This window comes from Poecilia reticulata, chromosome 18 (genome assembly GCF_904066995.2).
Source record: "Poecilia reticulata chromosome 18, P_reticulata-male-v2, whole genome shotgun sequence".
Lineage (NCBI taxonomy): Eukaryota > Metazoa > Chordata > Actinopteri > Cyprinodontiformes > Poeciliidae > Poecilia > Poecilia reticulata.
This window is the reverse complement of record NC_088847.1, coordinates 23,213,740-23,231,710: the sequence shown is the minus strand read 5'-3', so window position 1 is coordinate 23,231,710 and position 17,971 is coordinate 23,213,740. Positions and strand designations below refer to the sequence as shown.

At 38.8% G+C, this 17,971-nt stretch overlaps 1 protein-coding gene and 1 long non-coding RNA gene across 4 annotated transcripts in view; one reads left to right on the top strand and one right to left on the bottom strand.

The window, feature by feature from the left end:
- Positions 1–5,362, top strand: part of LOC108166091 (uncharacterized) — a 52,915-nt gene extending 47,553 nt beyond the window's left edge. For 2 of the 3 annotated variants that reach the window (XR_014084809.1, XR_001776373.2), the window contains exon 4: positions 1,344–5,362. This is a non-coding gene — a long non-coding RNA (uncharacterized LOC108166091). The remainder of the gene's footprint in view (positions 1–1,343) is intronic. The other variant, XR_014084808.1, reaches the window with a different exon arrangement.
- LOC103481242 (dachshund homolog 2) overlaps positions 1–6,646 on the bottom strand; it is a 102,961-nt gene extending 96,315 nt beyond the window's left edge. Inside the window, exon 1 of the mRNA XM_081599813.1 lies at positions 5,352–6,646. Coding sequence (XP_081455939.1) covers positions 5,352–5,962 — 611 coding nt within the window. The 5' untranslated portion in view covers positions 5,963–6,646. The remainder of the gene's footprint in view (positions 1–5,351) is intronic.
- Positions 6,647–17,971: the final 11,325 nt, after the last annotated feature.

Genomic DNA, 17,971 nt, shown 5'->3' with positions numbered 1-17,971 from the left:
CTGTATTGATCCCAAAGGAAAATTAAATAAGAAGAGAGTAAGAACACATACAGTCACTGAATCGTGCATTAAGCTAATGCGCTAATAGGGTAGCTAATGTTTCATTTAGCGTTTTTGCTAACTTTGAAAAACATCGAGCACGGTTTGCATCTTCAGATTAATTCTAATTTACTGATTTGCTTTCATTTGAATAAAGTTTAACATACATGTTCAAGTTTTGGTTACCAACTCTTAAATTTTCTTCAAGATAAACTTTTACATTCATGCTTTTATTCTGAAGTGGGTGAAGACTGTTTACACAGCAGTTCCACTTCCTCTCCTCACGTTTATTCTATACCCAGCATGCATTGCTCCACAGTAGACAGTTGAAAATCTACTGATGTTCAGGGCGCTTCTGACCACAATGATCAGTTAGGCTAAATTAGCAACAGCATTAGCATTACTCCACAAATATAAAACTGAAACTATGAGTGAAAAGTTTGTTCCAAAGCGTCACTTCCTGAAGCCTAAACATGCGGATACAAGTGCAGTAACAAATTTGACCCTGTTGAGGGCGACGTAACGTATTGAAGTTAGCGTTTTAGCATTAGCTTCTGCTAAATTCCATGTTATGTAGCTCATTAGCGTTAGCAGATCTAATGTTTAGGTTTAGTGCTTTACAGTTAACGCAACTAACTTTGAAGCTAGCAGTGACGGCTTCTAATCCACAACTTTATATAAATGTCAAACTAAAGAAATATTTCATAATTTTCTAAGAAATCTGAACTGCGTTTTGTTGTTTTTAGTTCAGTCTCACTCAAAGATCCACGAAGGCTGAAGTTCTAAACCTTTTAGATGCTTCAACACATCAGATTTAAGTAACCAAGTCATCAACAAGACGTGGTAAAACTGGATTCCCCAATTATTCAGACTCCTACAAACCCATAAATGTTAAAAAAAGTGAAGAAAAATAAATCAGCGGACTTAATAAAGCCACTGAGATGACATCATCGGCTTTAAATTGCTCTCCTAATGTTTGGTTTCTCTTCAAGACGCGTGGGAATGTTGTTTTTAACGGCACAAATTTCTCACTTTTCCCCGTTTTCCCGCCCCGGTGACGCGGCGGATCCTTAATAATCCCGCATCGAAACCACTTCAAATTAAAAGGAAACAAAACACGGGTCAACGAAAACCGTCGTCGGGGAGCAAAAGTGGATTTAGGAGGTAATCGTGTTTACGCGCACAGAAACACAAACACTCGCATGGATTACAGAGGAGATGAAGTATGTTGGAGCACAGCGGGAGTTTTCTTTCTCTTCGTTTGTGTGTGTTATTATTTAATTTCTTCGCTTTTCTTTTCCCAGAGCTTTAAAGAGGGCGAAACGGAGGAGGAAGAGGAGGAGGAGGAAGAGGAGGCATTAGAAGAATGTCAATATGATTGGAGGAAGAGGAGTGTGTGTTCGCTGCGCGTTCAGCAACAATAGCTCTCCAGCCGTGTTGTTCCATGTGCATTCACATGATCCATTATTACCTCTGACATGTACCGCTGGGCGAGCGAGGGAGAGAGAGGGAGAAAGAGAGAGAGAGAGAGAGAGAGAGATGACTGAGAGGAATAAAGAAGAGACAGAGATGCACCTGTGATTGTGTAAGTCAGCAGAAGACAAAAATGACAACATTCAATCCTTTATAAACTGCAGGACAGTGTGTGTGTGTGTGTGTGTGTGTGTGCGTGTGTGTTTGTCTGAAAGCAGAGGTCACACACCAAGGATCCACAGCAACGCAACTCGGTCAATTATTAGCCGAAAACCGACCGTCTGTCGTCTGCAACAACAAAAAAAGCCCAACTGGGACCAGAACCAGAGTTCCCAACAAAAGGAGAAATTCCCAGGACTTTCCAGGACGATTCCAGGATGATTCCAGGATTACAGTGAAGCCTCATTATGTTTTACACCTGATTTATTTTATCAGGGAGGAAGAAAAGGAAGAATCTGCAGAGCATTTCTAAAAGATTCTCCAGATTTGAATGAAGGAAGAAAGAAAATAAAAAAATAAGGTTTGAGGGAAGGATGGACAAAGGAAAGGAAGGAAGGACAGAATGTTAAGGTATGATGGAAAGAAGAACTAAAAGATAGAAATGAAGAAAGTATGGAAGAATGGAAAACAAAAAGAAATGCAGAAGGAACAAAAGGAAGAACTAAAAAAGAAAAGAAAGGCAGGAAAAATAGAAAGATGTAGGAAACACTAAAGAAAGAATGGTGAAGAAAGGATGGAGGACGGGTTGGGTGAAGGACGGAACAGCAGCTGAAAAAAAGAAGGAAAGTCTGAATCAAGGAATAAATGATGGGAGGAAACACAGAGTGAAGCAACAAAGTATTGAAGGAAGAACTGATGAAAGGAAGGAGATAAAGTTCCTTCTCTTCTCTTTTCCATAACTGGAACAAATTTCCATCAAACTTCTCAGGAACTCTGAAGCGTTTCCACAGAGGAACAATCTTCAGCTCTTCAGGACTTCAGGACTTCGGGTCGTTTCTGATCCAAACGGCTGAATCTCCATGGCAACAGGTCGCCCTGTTCTGCCGATGACCCGTTTATTTAAATCATGTCTTTGTTAAAGCAGAGAAACACCTGAAACCTGCAGAAATCCGGTCCCTCCAGAACCAGAACCGCCCACAGACCTCTGGCCAGAGGATCACCAGAGGAAACAAGAGAACCCAGAAGTTACTCCAGTAAGAGTAAAACAGTATTTGGTAAAAACTCTGCTCAGGTACCGAGTAACTGGTCAAATTATTAATCATTTAATATTTAAAAACTACATAATCAGACGGACCAAACTATAACGCCAGGTGGAAATGTTGGTATTTTAAAGGTAAAAATGACAATAATTCATTTAAGTAATTCAAAAATAACGAAAACAGGTTAAAAAAAAAATCTGCAAATCAGTTTCTCTCAATAAAAAACTTCAGAAACTTTAACAAAACCTGCAGGCATGTTTGTGATGAAATCATGGTTAAAACATGTTTGCTTTCATTCAGTGGGTAGAAAATCCAGACATTTTACTCAAGAGTAGAAATAATACAATTACCCAAGTAAAAGTAAAAAGCACAGCGTAGTAAAAATATTCCTAAAAGTAAATGTAACTAGTTACTACCCAACTCTGCACATTACACTTAGAAGATTTCTCTCCAATATCTCAGACATGCATGAAAATAACCAACCAATCAAATCAAAAATCAGTGAAAATAAACCCAAAACGTTTCTCCCACATTTCTCCGCCCGCTCGACGTTTCGCCTGCTTCCTTTCCAGAGACGGAGCGACGGAAATATCCCGCTCCGGTGTAAAAATAAAGCCCGTTATCAGTTCTGTTAACGCAAACAGAGTCCTCTGCACGCTCCAAAAGCGACTCCTCTGCATCCTGCTGCCAAACACACGCTCTGCTAATTAGCTCTGTTCCTCACAGCTGACACAGAAAAACACCAAATCTGGAGAATTCGACAAATTAAAACACTTTTAGCACCAATTACAGGAAGACAGAAACAAAGATTTTGCTCTTTTTAACAAGAGATTTAAAAAAAAAACACTAGTTATCATCAGAAACAGAGGCTGCAGCGTGTGTTCGCACACTGACTCGCTCTCCAACGCTGCATTTCTGAGAAAACATCAACATTTTATTTGTTTTAAACATGCAAACCCTTTCTGACACTCACACGCACTCACATCCAGATAAAGTCTCCAAACTGCACCTCGTTTGCTTTCTGTGGTTCTACAAAAAGAAACAAACTCGATTATTTTCCTTCTTCCTTCAACGTCTCACACGACCAGCTGCAAAGTTCATCTAGAACTAAAGATACGGATTCGCTGCTCTCTTTGAGACGTCTCCTTTTTTCTAACGTCTCTAAACACACAAGAGGCAAACATGGCCGACCGAATCTCCATGTGATTTTTACTAAAAACAAAAAAAAGTGTTTTTAAAAGAATGCTGCTGGTTGATGTGTTTGTAGACTGAAAACAGTGGAAGTTTAATGCATTTAATTAACACTGGATACAATTTTATTGTTTGGAGTATTTCACCTGCTGATCAGCAATCAAAGCAATCGACACAAAAATGGCAGATTCTGAGCAGTTTTTAAAAAATAATCTGCACAAACTTTACTTAAATATCTCATTTATTAAAGATAATCTATTAAATGATATTATTACCTACAGAAACATGACAAGTTATATACAAAACTGTACTCAGATTTCAAGTCCCAATTGAGCAAAATGTTTTCTTAACAGCTTCTTTTCCAAACATATAACTCAAACTTGAATTGAATTACTGTAAAAAATAATTAAAAAAAGACTTTGATAGTGACAGTTTGGACTCTTTTACACATTTACTCTGCAGTAAAAACAACAAAAGCAGGAAAACTGATGCAACTTGGGTTCTTTTCTTTTTTCTTTTTTGAGCAGTGTAAAAAAACCCCACAACAAATAAACGCATAAGGACAAAATCCAAATGAAAAGTCAATTAAATGATTTTAATCTTTTACATAAAAGTTTGGACTCAGCTGACTTGGAAAATTATGACATAAAATTGCAACGCATATCAGATCTTTGAGTCCTAACAGGCAGATTGGGTCGAAATGGTGAACAGCTACTCCAATTGCAATAAAAAAAGACAGAAAAATGACTGAAAGTTGCGCAAAGTGCGTTTCTCCCGTCCTGAAACTCAATATGCCTCCCTGAACGTTGCGCTTTGAACCCAAACCGAGCCCGGTTCTCTGCAGGCTAATTGCAATATTTTTCCAGAATGAGTCGGAACCTTGATTTCGGTTTGGGTCGAAATGGATCATAAACAGCGCGGAGCCGCTTCCGCTGCAATAAAAACGACAAAAGAAAAACTTTTAAGTTGCGCAAAAGGCGTTTCACCCTGTCCTAAAAATCAAGTTGCATCCCTGAAAGTTGCGCTTCGAACCCGAACCGAGGCGGTTTCTCTGCTAGAAAACATAATTGCAATATTTTTCCCAAGCGGAGTCGGTCGGAACCTTGAGTTCAGATCGAGTCGAATGGATAATAAACAGTGCGGAGCTACTTCCCCTGCAATAAAAACGACCAAAAAACAAACTGTAAGTTGCACAAACACCTGAAACTCGAGTTGCATCCCTGAAAGAACCCGAACCGAGGCGGGTTCTCTGCTGGCTGTTTGCGATAATTTTCCAGATTGACTTCAGATTGGGTCGAAATGGATAACAAACAACTACTTTCCTCGCAATAAAAACCACAAAACAAAAAGTGCAAGTTGCGCAAAGTGCGTTTCTCCCGTCCTGAAACTCAAGTTGCATCCCTGAAAGTTGCGCTCTGAACCCGAACCGAGGCGGTTCCGCGGACTGACCTGGCGCTGGTGCAGTCCTGGTACAGCGTCTCGAAGTCCTTCCTGGAGATGAGCTTGCAGCGGTTCACGCCGGGCTGAATGGCGCCGAGCCCCCGCAGGACGCGCACCTGCTCCACGGTGCACACCACGGGCGTGATGTCCAGCCTCTTCAGCTTGGTGTAGACGGTGTGCAGCCCGCCCACCAGGTGCTTCAGGAAGAGGTCGAACACCTGCGGCAGGCAGATCAGCTCCTGCCCGTCCACGTTGAAGCTGGCCACCTTCACGCCGTGCACCTCCACCAGCTTGCACTCGCTGCACAGACCCGCGCCGGACGAGGTCTGCACCAAGCCCGGCGAGCCGGGGGTCAGGCCGCTCAGCGAGCCGAGCCCGCCGAGGGAGCCCAGGGCGCCGCCCGGTCCGGGCAGGAAGGCGCTCAGCATGCTGCTGGTGAGCCGCGGGGACGGGGACAGCGAGTGGGAGTGGGAGTTGGAGTTGATGTGCGCCGGGCTGGAGGTGCTGGTGGACACGGCGGAGGAGGTGTGGAGCGCCTCCGGGGCGGAGCGGTAGAGCCCGACGGGAGTTTGCGTCCCCGAGCTCGGGGAGAGCAGCGGAGGAGAGCCGGTGAGCGACATGGAGGCGCTGGAAGTGGGATGAGTGGGACAGTTCCCAGCTGGAAACCACTTGTTCCTCTGTTTTCCTTTTACTTTCCCACTCACTTTTCCTCTTCCTCTTTTATTCCTTTCCTCCTCTTCTTCTCAACTCTTCCAATCCGGGACAAAGTCTCGCCGTGGAAATCCGTGCGTGGACTGTCCGGTCTGTGCGTAAAGCAGCCTGGATCAGACTCCAGGTCAGCCTCCGCCTCCCGCGAGGGTAACAGACACGCCGATGGACCAATCAGAGCAGACCTGGAGAGGAAGGACCCGCGCGTATGTGCGCGTGCGTCTATTATCGGTCGCATCTCTCTCTTTCATAAACTTTCTCACGAGCCGCTTCACTCTCTCCAAAACGGGAAGTTTGTGTTTTTCTTCCGCATCATTTTCGTCCCGACCTCGAACAAACAGCACGTGTTTGCTGAGAGCGCGCGCACGCGCATGCGAGCGGCGCGTTTTGGTCAGTTGTTGCTCACGCGCGAGCTCTGGTGGCGGGACGGACGCACGTTCCCTAAATAACGACGATGAAGGCGAGTCAAAGTTTGGGAGAAGAAAAGGACGACGAAGCAAAAAAGGAAAAAAAGATGAAGAATAAAGAAAGAAAATAAACTAAATAATTATTTAGGATCATTAAAACATTGAAGCTAAAAGAAATTAATAAGTAAATTCAGTCAATTTACTTTTTAAAATGTATATAACTTCCAACACATTTTTATTTGAAATCTCTCATTTTTCCCCATCCCAGAAAGGCTAAAATAATGCCATGTTTGACTTATTTTGTATAAATACAAAAGTTTACTTTAAATATCTAGGTTCTGTACGCAAAACTACAAAAACTACAAGAGGGAAGGGAAGAAGGAAACAAAACAAGAAAGAAGGGAGCAAAAAGTGAAGATAAGGGAAGGAGGAAAGAAACAGATTGGGGAAATAAAGAGAACAAAGAAGAAATGAAAAGCAAACGAAGGAAGTGATTGAAGGACAAAAAGGGAGGAAAGAACGAGAGGAAATAAGAAAATAAGGATGGATGAGTGTCAGGAAGTCAAAAATAGAAAAGGAATTAAGGAAATACAAAAAGAAACTGAATGGAGGAAGAAAAGATGGAAATATGGAACTGGAAATAAAGTTTCCAGTTCATAAAATCCTTAAATCACTCTGTAGATATTACATATTCAGGAAGCTATAATATTTGTGAAAAGTTAATTTAGCTCTCCATCACACAGGGAAACACATTGCATCGACTTACTACAGACTTGTGTTTTAAAACCATTTGTTATGATTTTCTGCTTGCAGCGAATGAAAACATTACTTTTAACTTTAAAATATTCAAAATGTGACAAAATGTTCCTCAGAACATTTTCAGATTTATTGAATATGAACTACAGTGAGAGAAGTTTTAACCATTTATTACTGCAAAGAAAAATCCTAAATTAAAGTTGCTGGCCAATCAGAAACAGTGACAAAATGGTCAATAATTTTCCGCATTTTTAATTTTTGTGGTGTGGAAAATTAAATTTGCATCTCCATAAAATCTGGCAGCGAATGAAATAATAAAATAATTCACAAAAAAAAAAAGTGTTGATGTCATTTTCCAATTCAATAATACGTCTGCGTTTGGTGGCTTTACAATCCTCTCATAGCTGCAGTTACCACTCACTTTCTCCTTCCACTAAACTTTCCAGTAATTTTGAATGCAGTACTATGTGAACTGCCAGATATTTGTTTATCAAACAATAACTATAATCTGTTGGCAATCTTGACCCTAAATTGTAAAGATTACAACTTAAGATGTGTGTTAGAATCTGTTTTTATTTTGTCATATTGAAAAATATGTTTTTATTTTGTAATTAAACAATCATCTTATTTAACTGAAAAAGAGTGTTAAGTCAGTTTTTGTCATCTTAAATGACTAAAATAAATTACTTTTTAAGGTTTCCCTACTGTTCTAAACATGATAAAGACAAAAAAAATAAAAGAAAAAAAGAGATTGTATAACTGGAGAGAATAAAACTGAACTGGACGGAGAGTTTAGGATGAAAATGGAAATCTAAATGAGCCTGGGAGGATTTATACCACAGAAGAAGAAGATGAGGATTAGAGGAGAAAAGGCGACAGAAGAACAAAACCCAGAGAATTAGAAGTGAGCGTTTAAAGCAGTGAAATGGGATTGAGTGGTGTGGATTACAGGCAGACTGGGTTTCATAATCCAGTGTAATCTCATTACTCTGAGAGAGCCTGACTGAGCAGAAGAAAGGAAACAGAGTGGAGACTGAAGGAAACGTTAAAAACACATCAAGCAGGAAGTTGTTCTTTATCGGCTCAAATCAGTTTCACTGAAGTTAATGTAGAATAAAAATACTTCGAATACGACGTTTGTTTCCCAATAAGTTACTCAAGTAAAAGTAACTAGTTACTACCAAACTCTGCTCAAGTAAGAGTAAAAAAGTATTAAAATGCCTCATTAGAACAACCAATATATACCTTTAAGTGGAAATTTTGGTATTTTAAGGCCCAAATAAGAATAATTCATATAAGTAACAAAAAAATCAAGCAAAATAAGATTTTTCCAAATATGTTTCTTTCAAAAATAAACTGAAAACAGCAAATTTCTGGTTAAAATATGTTTTTTCTCAGTGAGTAAAAAATCCACAAATTTTTACCAAAGAGTAGAAATACTTCATAATAAAAGTAAAAGTAAAGAATAGTAAAAAAAATAAAAATACTCCTAAAAGTAACATTTATTTTCCAAAAACAAAAAGCTATTCAAGTAAATAAAACCAACTCTAGACATTTTCACTAGAAACTAGACCAAAAATACTTTTTGCAGTGTAACCTCTGACTGGAAGTTGAAGGAAAAGGAGAAGAAGGTGAAGGGTGGAGTTCAGGTCAGAGAAAGAAAGAAAAAAAGTAAAACAAAGAAGGAAGAGGGGCAAAAAGGAGAGTCGGAGGGTAATCATTTGTCTCTCAGGACTAATAACGATCAAACAGAAGCTGGACTCAGAGAAGACAGAGAGAGATGAGCTCTTAGTGGAGGTGAATATCTCTCAGTGGGGAAATAACGACCAGTATGAACTTGAAGCTGGACTTCCTGGAGTGGAGAGAGAAGAAGAAGAAAAAGAAGAAGAAGAGGAGCAGACAGAGAGGAAGAGGACTCTGAATGAGGATGAAGAGGTCAGAATGAAAAGGATCCAAAATGAGTCTGACTTTTTTTTCCTCTTCTCCAAAACAGCTGGAGTGGGAAGATGAAAAACAAAATCCACTTAATTAATTTTAATAAAGAACTTTAGTGATTTTGTTTTCACTTCCAACATTTTTTAGTCTTAAAATTGTTAATTTTTTTAACCTTTATTATGTTTCTCTTGGTTTCTTTTAAGATCATTCTGGCGTAAATGTCACATTTATTTACAGCAGCTGTTGACCAAAAACAAAGGAATACATGGCATTTCAAAACTTGAGAAATATATTTGGAGCAGTCTCTCTGGTTAAAAGCATAAAAGAGTAAAAGTCTTAAAGCGGGTTTTATAAATGTCTGATGTCGGGGGAGTTTGTTCTGTTTTAAATCTGCAGGATGTGACTTTTATAAACTAAATATTTTTTCACATATTTGTTAAAATTCTTACTACGTCATGACAGTTTCATATGAAACAGATAATCTGTCTCCACATCCTCCTGACCTACTATTGCAATCGGCAGAAAAAACAACCAATGAGAGCCAGGAAGATGATCTTAGTGCTGTCAATCAAGCACATGTACAGGCTGCTAAATATGCTAATGGTGTGAGAAACAACTTACCTTCATATTAAAACAGTTTATCCACCTTTATGGGTGGCAATGCTAACTAGCTTTAGCATTCCTACCTAAAGCTAGTTAGCTTTCGGTGGCTTCAGATTAGCCACCTAACCTAAAACTAGGTTAGCCACCCAGCTAAACTAGCTTCAGGGAGTTAGCTATAGCATGGCAGAGAGAAAGGCAGAGGTGTGAGGACTTTAGGTGACATACATTTATTTAATTTGAAGTTTAGTGAAAAGGTTTTAAAACAATGAGACGTGTTTGATGTGATGCGTTTTGTTTTCTTTCAGCATTGTGTTTTTTTTTTCTTGTGTATGGAAATGTTAAAAATGACCTAAATAAATAAATAAATAAATACATTTTAATCTATTTACTGTTAAAATTGTAGCTGAATTCTGGTCTGAATGCTTCTCACATTGCTGATATGTGCGGATTATTTTAAATCATAAACACCGTAAAGCACTTCCTTCAGATACACGAAGGACAGAAACTCTGTGCTGCTCCATGATAAATCCTGGACGTTGTAAACCAACAAGGTGGAAAACACAACAGATTGGATCTTATAAAAAGAAGATTTTATGTCAGCTGTGTCCAAATTAACAGGCATATAACTACCAGTCATTCAAAACGAGCCCCTCTGAATGACAGGAGCTTAAATCTTTATCACCTTCCTTCTTATTAAAGTAAAACACCTGATTTTGTACAAAGGTGTTGATAAAAATCTTGTTTCAAGTGGCTCAGAGTAAAGCATCCTTTTCCTTTGAATGGTGTCTTTGTTTATCACTCTGTCCCTTTAAGAGCATAAACGACAGCATGGAGGGGTAATAATGTCATTTATCAGTGCAGAAACTCTAAGGGCAGCTGCAGGATGTACAGGGCCACCTGACAATGATTTATGTTCAAGGAAAGTTACTTGGATTGAAAACGAACTAAAGTAGACGATGACAAAGTTATAAGCAACAAATCTACTTTAGCTGTTATTGATGGAAAAACTTTCTTCACTTAGTCTGTGCATAGTTGTAACACAAGTTCCTTTGTTCTGTTTATCAACATGGAAACGGATTTTTGGAAGAAAAAGCTGGTTTAACATTATTTAATTTGTGTTTATGACAAACATTTGAGCCTGTTTTGTTACACAGCTACAGATTTTACTATAATATCTGTACAAATTTCTCTGGTTTTTCAAAAATCTCCAGCTAATGTTTATAAATGTGTTGTTTCTACACTGTAAAAACACATTTACATTTTTCGGTCAAAATTACGGGTACAATTTTTTTTCGTGGTTAGATGGGTTTGTTATTGGTGATATGGTTAAAAATGGTGCTGAATCGGTGTTTTACTTTAAAAATATATTTTTATTTATATAAACACAAAAACAACATAAAATGAATATACTAATGTAAAATGTATAAATTACTGTTTATGTCAATTAATTTATTTACAGCAACTTCACATCAAATCAACAGTTTTAAGTTGTTTTATATCATTTATGGGTGTTTCCTGTCAATTTAACAGTTTATCAGCGCCAAAGCTATGGATATTTTTTACAGTGTTTTTACATTGTTTTATTTCCATAGAGTTTTGTCTTGTGTGTGTTTTTTTTTCTTTTTTGTGCATAAAAATATTTAAAAAATGACCAAAAGTAATAAATAAATAAATTAATTAATAAATAAATAATAAATAGTATTTTCAGCCATTGTTTACGTCTGGCTTCTTCTGGTTCAGAATTATGATGCATGTCTGTCGTCAATGATGTAAAAGTTGGACAAAATGGGACATGACCCGTCAGACTGCAGACAGCTTAGTACCACATGTGGAAATGGCACAAATCAAAATTTGTGGGGGGTGAAAAAGGTCAGAATTGGACAGTTCACACTACAGTGGAAAAAAAAAAAAACTGGATTTGGTTCACATTTGCCTGCTGTGTGAATGTAGCCTAAAACATTTCAGCTCCATTCACAAGTAGCAGCTTTTGGTTAAAACTGTGTTCATATATTCTGTTTATATTGAAACAAAAAAGTTATTTCTGTAAATTAACTTCTTCCCTGCACTCAGAATTGTTTTATTTAATTTTTTTTCGGTGGTCATCATACTTGATAGTTCTCACGTGTCGTCACAGTTCTGTGAACTTTGTAACTGACAGCAATCTCGGCTGCCGTTGCTATGACAACAATAAACAAGCTCTCAACTAGCTCTCACCTCATTCCTAACTTATAAACAATACAAAAGCATTATTGGTTGATTATTGAGTACTTTACTCACCTCTGTGTAATACTACAATAAATATTGGATATATTTACTGTAGTACTGCAGAACTAGCAAAATTTGCTTAGCTAATATAGCTTTTACCTGCTTGCTAAGACGGACATGTAGCCTACGTTTATGTTACTGCATGTACTCACTCTGTCAGTCACCAGAACCTTATTATTCACACATAGAGTTCGTACGTCCTCTATAAATCCACTTAATCATTGATTGCAAGGGTCCATAGATTACTTCCATGGAGTATGAACTCTAACTATATAGTACTATGAGATCAGAGGCAGCTTGTCCACATCGTCTCACGTGTTTTTCTTCTCTTGTCTCATTCGGGTCGATCACGACAGCAGCCATTTTATTTATGTTTCTGTCTCCCGCACATTGGTCAAGAGTGTCCTCATATTTAGTTTCTGTTGGTCTAGAAGCCATGGGCCCACCATGCATTACATGAGTGCTAGCCTACCAAGATGGCGCAGATCACTTCTGGTTCAGACTTGTGGGAACTATGTAGAAAACCATTCCTCGTTTTCTCTGTATGTCATCAGGTGGTTATTGTGTTGGTCTGCGTTTACTTTTTGTGGCTGTATGGTGAAAGAAAATGGAAACAGAACGGATATTTATGCTAGATGCTGTTGAGTGTTGCATACTGGACCAGTTAAGCAATTAACCGATACTCCAACATAAACACTCTTTGCATTTTGATTTGAAGGACGCAATTATTTCATCAACTCAAGCATCATCTGCTCCCGATTGGTCTCAACATCTACAAATCCATTTTCCACCCCATGTGAGCGTGAAGCAGGAGATTTTTATTGAACGTTTGAGATGTCCAGTGGGTTTTAATTTAGCTGATGATTGTTAGAGAAGATAAAACAGCCTGCGTGGAAACAAAGCGTCGCTGTCACGCCGTTCGGCCCTGAGACGCTCGCTCTGCAGCTTGACACTTGGTAATTGTGTTGTTGAATTAGATCATTAAAGAACACAACTTTGGCCGACCGTCGTCAACATCGGCGCTCGAGGTGCAGTGGAGGATGATGGGAAAACCCACACACACGCACACAAACCCAAAGTGTCATCAAAGACTTACTGTAAATCAACACAACTTGCTAACATGCACATGGTGTCATCTACAGCACACACACACACACACACACACACACTGTAATGAAAGCTTCAGGCTGTTATGTGTGAGATGGATGGTTTGACTTTAAGCTTGTATAAATAAAAGCTAAATAAATCCTGATGGCCTCGAGGGATGACTCACAAACAGCGGCTGTGTGTGTGTGAAGGAAATGATCGTATAGAGGAATTTTAGACAAAAAGTTTAAAGCGCAACACACACACTCAGCCTGAGGCTCCGTTTCCTTCATGTTTACGTCCCAAAGTGAAGTGAAAACATTTCAAAAAGCCAGCAGACCAATGTCACCCAGTTGAAAATATTCACTCTTCTGTTTTTCATCCGACTCACCCACTGTTTAGAGCCATTTATCCACTCTGTAACCTTCAGTTTCTTACATGTGGAGAGAACTAATCCTGTCTTTGGGTTTGGTTCAGGTATACCAAATATTACTCAATTTGTTTAAACTTCTACAAATTTATCTGCTGCTAAAGTCTTTACAGGATTCAAATATGTATGTACAGTGGCTAAAGTATTCTTACACCTTGAACTTTTTCACATTTTGTCTCAATACAGCCACAAACCTGGATGTAATTTTTTTGTGATTGACACAAAATGGTTCATAAAGATGAGGAGGAAGGAAAATGTTGGTCTTACAAACCTACAAATAAGATTCCTGGAAGGTAATTACATCTCCAAGCCTCTTATTCCTGGTTCACACAACAAGATAATTATGCAGGTTTTACCTTTCTGACTGTCTTAAAGCTGCAGTATGCAACTAAAACTATAACTATGTTGTAAAAGTATTTGACTGATAAACTGTGAAAAAACTGATCTAGGTCAGAAACAACCAATCAGAGCCAGGAGGAGGGTCTTAGCGCTGTCAATCATGCTCATTCACACCTTCCCCCTTTCTTTCTGCCATGAATGCTAAGGCTAGTTAGCATGGCCATTAATGACGGTGGATAAAATGTTTTCCAAGGACGGTAAGTTGTTTCTCCGCCATTAACACATGGAGAAGCGCATACACAAGGAAGATTGAGTTTCAAAAGTTGAAAATGTTCTACTTTTGAAACTCAGAAATTTCCAAGTTTTTGTAGAAAATTTCAGATATTAATCTCAACATTTCTGAGTTTTCTGGTTGAAATGTATCCTTTTTTTCCATCTATAATGGACACATACGCGTCGTATATATCAGACTGTCAGGACATAGTGACAGATATGTAAACCACAAAAAAAAAAAAAAGTTAAAAAACTGCAGTCTTAAGCTATTAGTTTTGTGCCACTAGATTTCAATATATTTAAAACTATATCCCACTTCCTGCTTCCGCCAATATAATTACAGGAACAAAAATCTCCTGTTTGGCCTGTAATGAATCTTGGGATACGGTGGTGAAGCACAAAAAGATACATTTGTGGGAACCTATGAATGTGGACGGTCTTCGCCGCATTGCTGTGACGTAATCGACCTTCAAATGTGACCTTCGAAGGAAGCAGCCTCCAAATTGGGACGCATCCAGTGTCATCCACCTGCATAAAATGCTAAAACTTAATTCAAAATTTCTTAGATGTTCCACAGTACCATTGGTTTACCAAGATACGACAGTTTAAAAATACTACTACAGAAAAATCCACTGCGTTTCGCACCGATGGCAGCCATCTTGGATTTAAAGGGAACCAGGGAGTTTCTGTTCGTGTCGCTAACCTGAAACTTCAGAGCACAAATTAAATGCACCATGTCCTTTATTGACTGCCCTCTAGTGGCCAAAATAACTTCTAATATTTTCTGCAAAGTTTGAAGCGTCAACAATTGTAAGATAAATACCTAAAGTTGAGCAAACCTGCGCTCTACCGACATTATTCAAGTTAGACCAGAGTACCGTTTAGGTTTCACAAAGGTGACTATACAAGCGACTGATTTTTATTAGAAACAGTTATTTAATATTGGTTCATTAGTAATAATGTAAATTTTCTAATGATTTTCTAATACAGAAGCTCAGCTAAAGACCTCTGTGGCATGTGCTTTGAAATGACAAAGGCATAAAGAGTCTGAAAAGGTTTTAATTAAGTATAGAAATTGCAAAGCTTTTATTTAGTGACATTACAGACGCCGTCTTGATTATGTCCTGTCGTCTCTTTCGCAAACGAGCCTCAAAGTTTCAACTCAGACATGAACCTTGAGACAGAGACGTTTTATAGCATAAAAAAAAATGTTGGGTAATTTCCAATCTGGTGTAACAAAGCCAGAACTAAACACCGTTTTGAGTTCAGTCTGTTCCTCATCTCTCTCTCTTTAACTTATTCTCTTTTTTTTATCTCCGTCCCCGTCTGTCCTCCACCTCTCCTTCCCTCTCTGCCCTTCATTCCCCTTCTCTTTATCACTCAGCTCATAAAAGCTGCTCATCCAGAAAGAACAGAGTTTAGGAGGAGGATGGAGAAGAGAGAGACAGAGAGAAATGAATGAGGGGAATAAGACAGATAACAGACGAAAGAGGGGAAAAAAAATCAGGGTGTCGTTCAGAAACTGGGGAGATCTCCATCTCATATTTAGTCATTTGTATACATTTTAGTAAAATAAGTAAATTTAATGTCATGAATCAGCCTTCAACTGTTTTACTGTCTAAATTTGATGAGCCTTGCTTTTAAAAATTGTATCAACTGCGTCCAGGTTGACCTCTGAAGGAGCAGAGGAAGCATCGTTTTGGGTGTTCGCATCATTTAACTTCACATAACCTGCTTCTCTGCACGATAAAATGCTCCAGAAAACAGCTGCAGGACGGTCTGCAGCCTCTTCAGTAACAAGTGTTCAAACCTAACGCATGTTTTATTATTTAACTCCATTTCCTCTCCTGAACAGTTGGTATACAAACAACCGTTTGATTGTATAAAACGTTACACAATTCATAACTAAACATAAACAGGTTGTTACCTTAAATTATTAAACTTTCTTTTCAGGAGGGAACACATGTTCCGGTGAACTGCTAGGTAACCACTCCCCTCTGTCACTCCTCTGCACCTTTCTGCAGCTCCTTTCTGCCTGTCGGTGAGGAGAACCAGGTGGACTCAATCTTCAATCTCCTAGCAATCAGAGTGCAGCTACTTTTGGTGTGACTGACTTGTCAGTCCTGGTTTGAGAGCATGAGATGCAAACAGTGCTGGAGCATTTAAGCTCAGAACTGTGTGAAAGTTTCAACAAGCTGTGAAAGACAGCCGGTAAGGCTCAATGCTGCTGCTCATGCTGGATTGTTTGTTGTATTAAGTTGTTTAGTCTTGTTGAGATCAAGTTACTAGGTTGAAAAGAAAAAAAAAGAAGGAAAATACACGTGGTGTTTATTGGTTAAAGTAGAAAGAAAAAGGAAATGTTGGCTGTAATGTTTGAGAGTATTTAACAAATATCGATAAAAATGCCAATTTATTTATTGCTGCTGAATTTACTATAAAATATTTTCTATTATTCTTTTGAAATAATTGGCTTGAAAGGGTAGAAATCTGATTTCACAATGTATTTACCTTGTTAATTTCATAATGTAATAGATGTGTTTCTGTTTCTTTTCAGGGTTTTCACATATGGACTATTGAGCTATTGAGATTTGAACTATGTGGACCATCATGAAAAATAAAGATGAGTCAATGAAATTAAAGTCTCTGAGTGAAATCCAGTTCAAAGATCACAATGGAAACAATCCCTTTCAAGTGGGGATCGCACAGTAAACCAAACCGGAAGAAAACTTGACATTTGGGGATAAATGAATCTTTTAATAAACATCAAACGATAATTGGAAAGTACAGCAGAAAATACGTGACTCAGAAAGGTCGCAGTAAAAATAAGCAGGAAGTCGCAGGTCGCCTGACCCACCCAAAACCGAACCTTCGCTCTGCTTTTCAAGCCATTCAGAAGAAAACTTGCTGATGTAGCGCAGTTGATTCTGCATATTTTAGTGATTCCCTGTCTGACTGTCAGACCAAGGCGACCCTGGATCTTCTCTGGCTGGAACTACGAAGCAGACGTGAGTAAGCGTTGTACTTGGTAGGAGCTCAGAAGTGCAGAACAAGAAGGAGATCATGAATCTGGGATCTTGTTTGAGCTTGCTCAAGACGATTCGACTTTCAGGCTGTTTTCACACCTGATCGTCCGGCAGACTCGGTTCGACTGAGGACCAAAATTGCAGCATTTATAAAATTCTCAGCTGCTGCGGTTTGCTTTCACGCTCTATTGTGTCAAACAAAACAAACTCTTTAAAAAACTTGTTAGCTAGGAGGTGCCATACCCTCTCCTAGCCACAGGGGGCAGAACCACTGACAGAAATGACAGGAAGCCTCTGAAGAAGACACTTCTTCATTTGTTTGAAAAGACATGCATGTTTGTTTTGGTCTGTCATTCAGAGGAACTGTACTTTTTTCTACCAACAATACATGTTTGTACACAGAACAGGTAACAGATCTAATCACTCGCCACATGTTTCAGATTTTACGGCCTGGACTGAACGTTCAAGTTGTCCCGTTGTGATTTCATCACCGCTTTTTACCATTAAACTTTGATCAGGACTTTTAAACCCAGTTATGTGTTCAGGGTGAACCACTAGGATGAAATTAAAGAGAGAACTCTTCATGACATTGAAAACTTCGGTATTGGGCTCAGCATACTTTTATTGATTTATCGTACTTACAGACGAATAAACCAACTCGGTTTTAGGTCGGGCTTCGAGTTTCTTCTGAAATGTTGCTCCTCTTCATGTTTACTTTCTACCTAAACTGAAAAATGCGCTTGGCTTTAGGTATACGAGGAACATTTCTGTGGTGTTTCACCAGGTTAGTGGACTCCTAGTTTC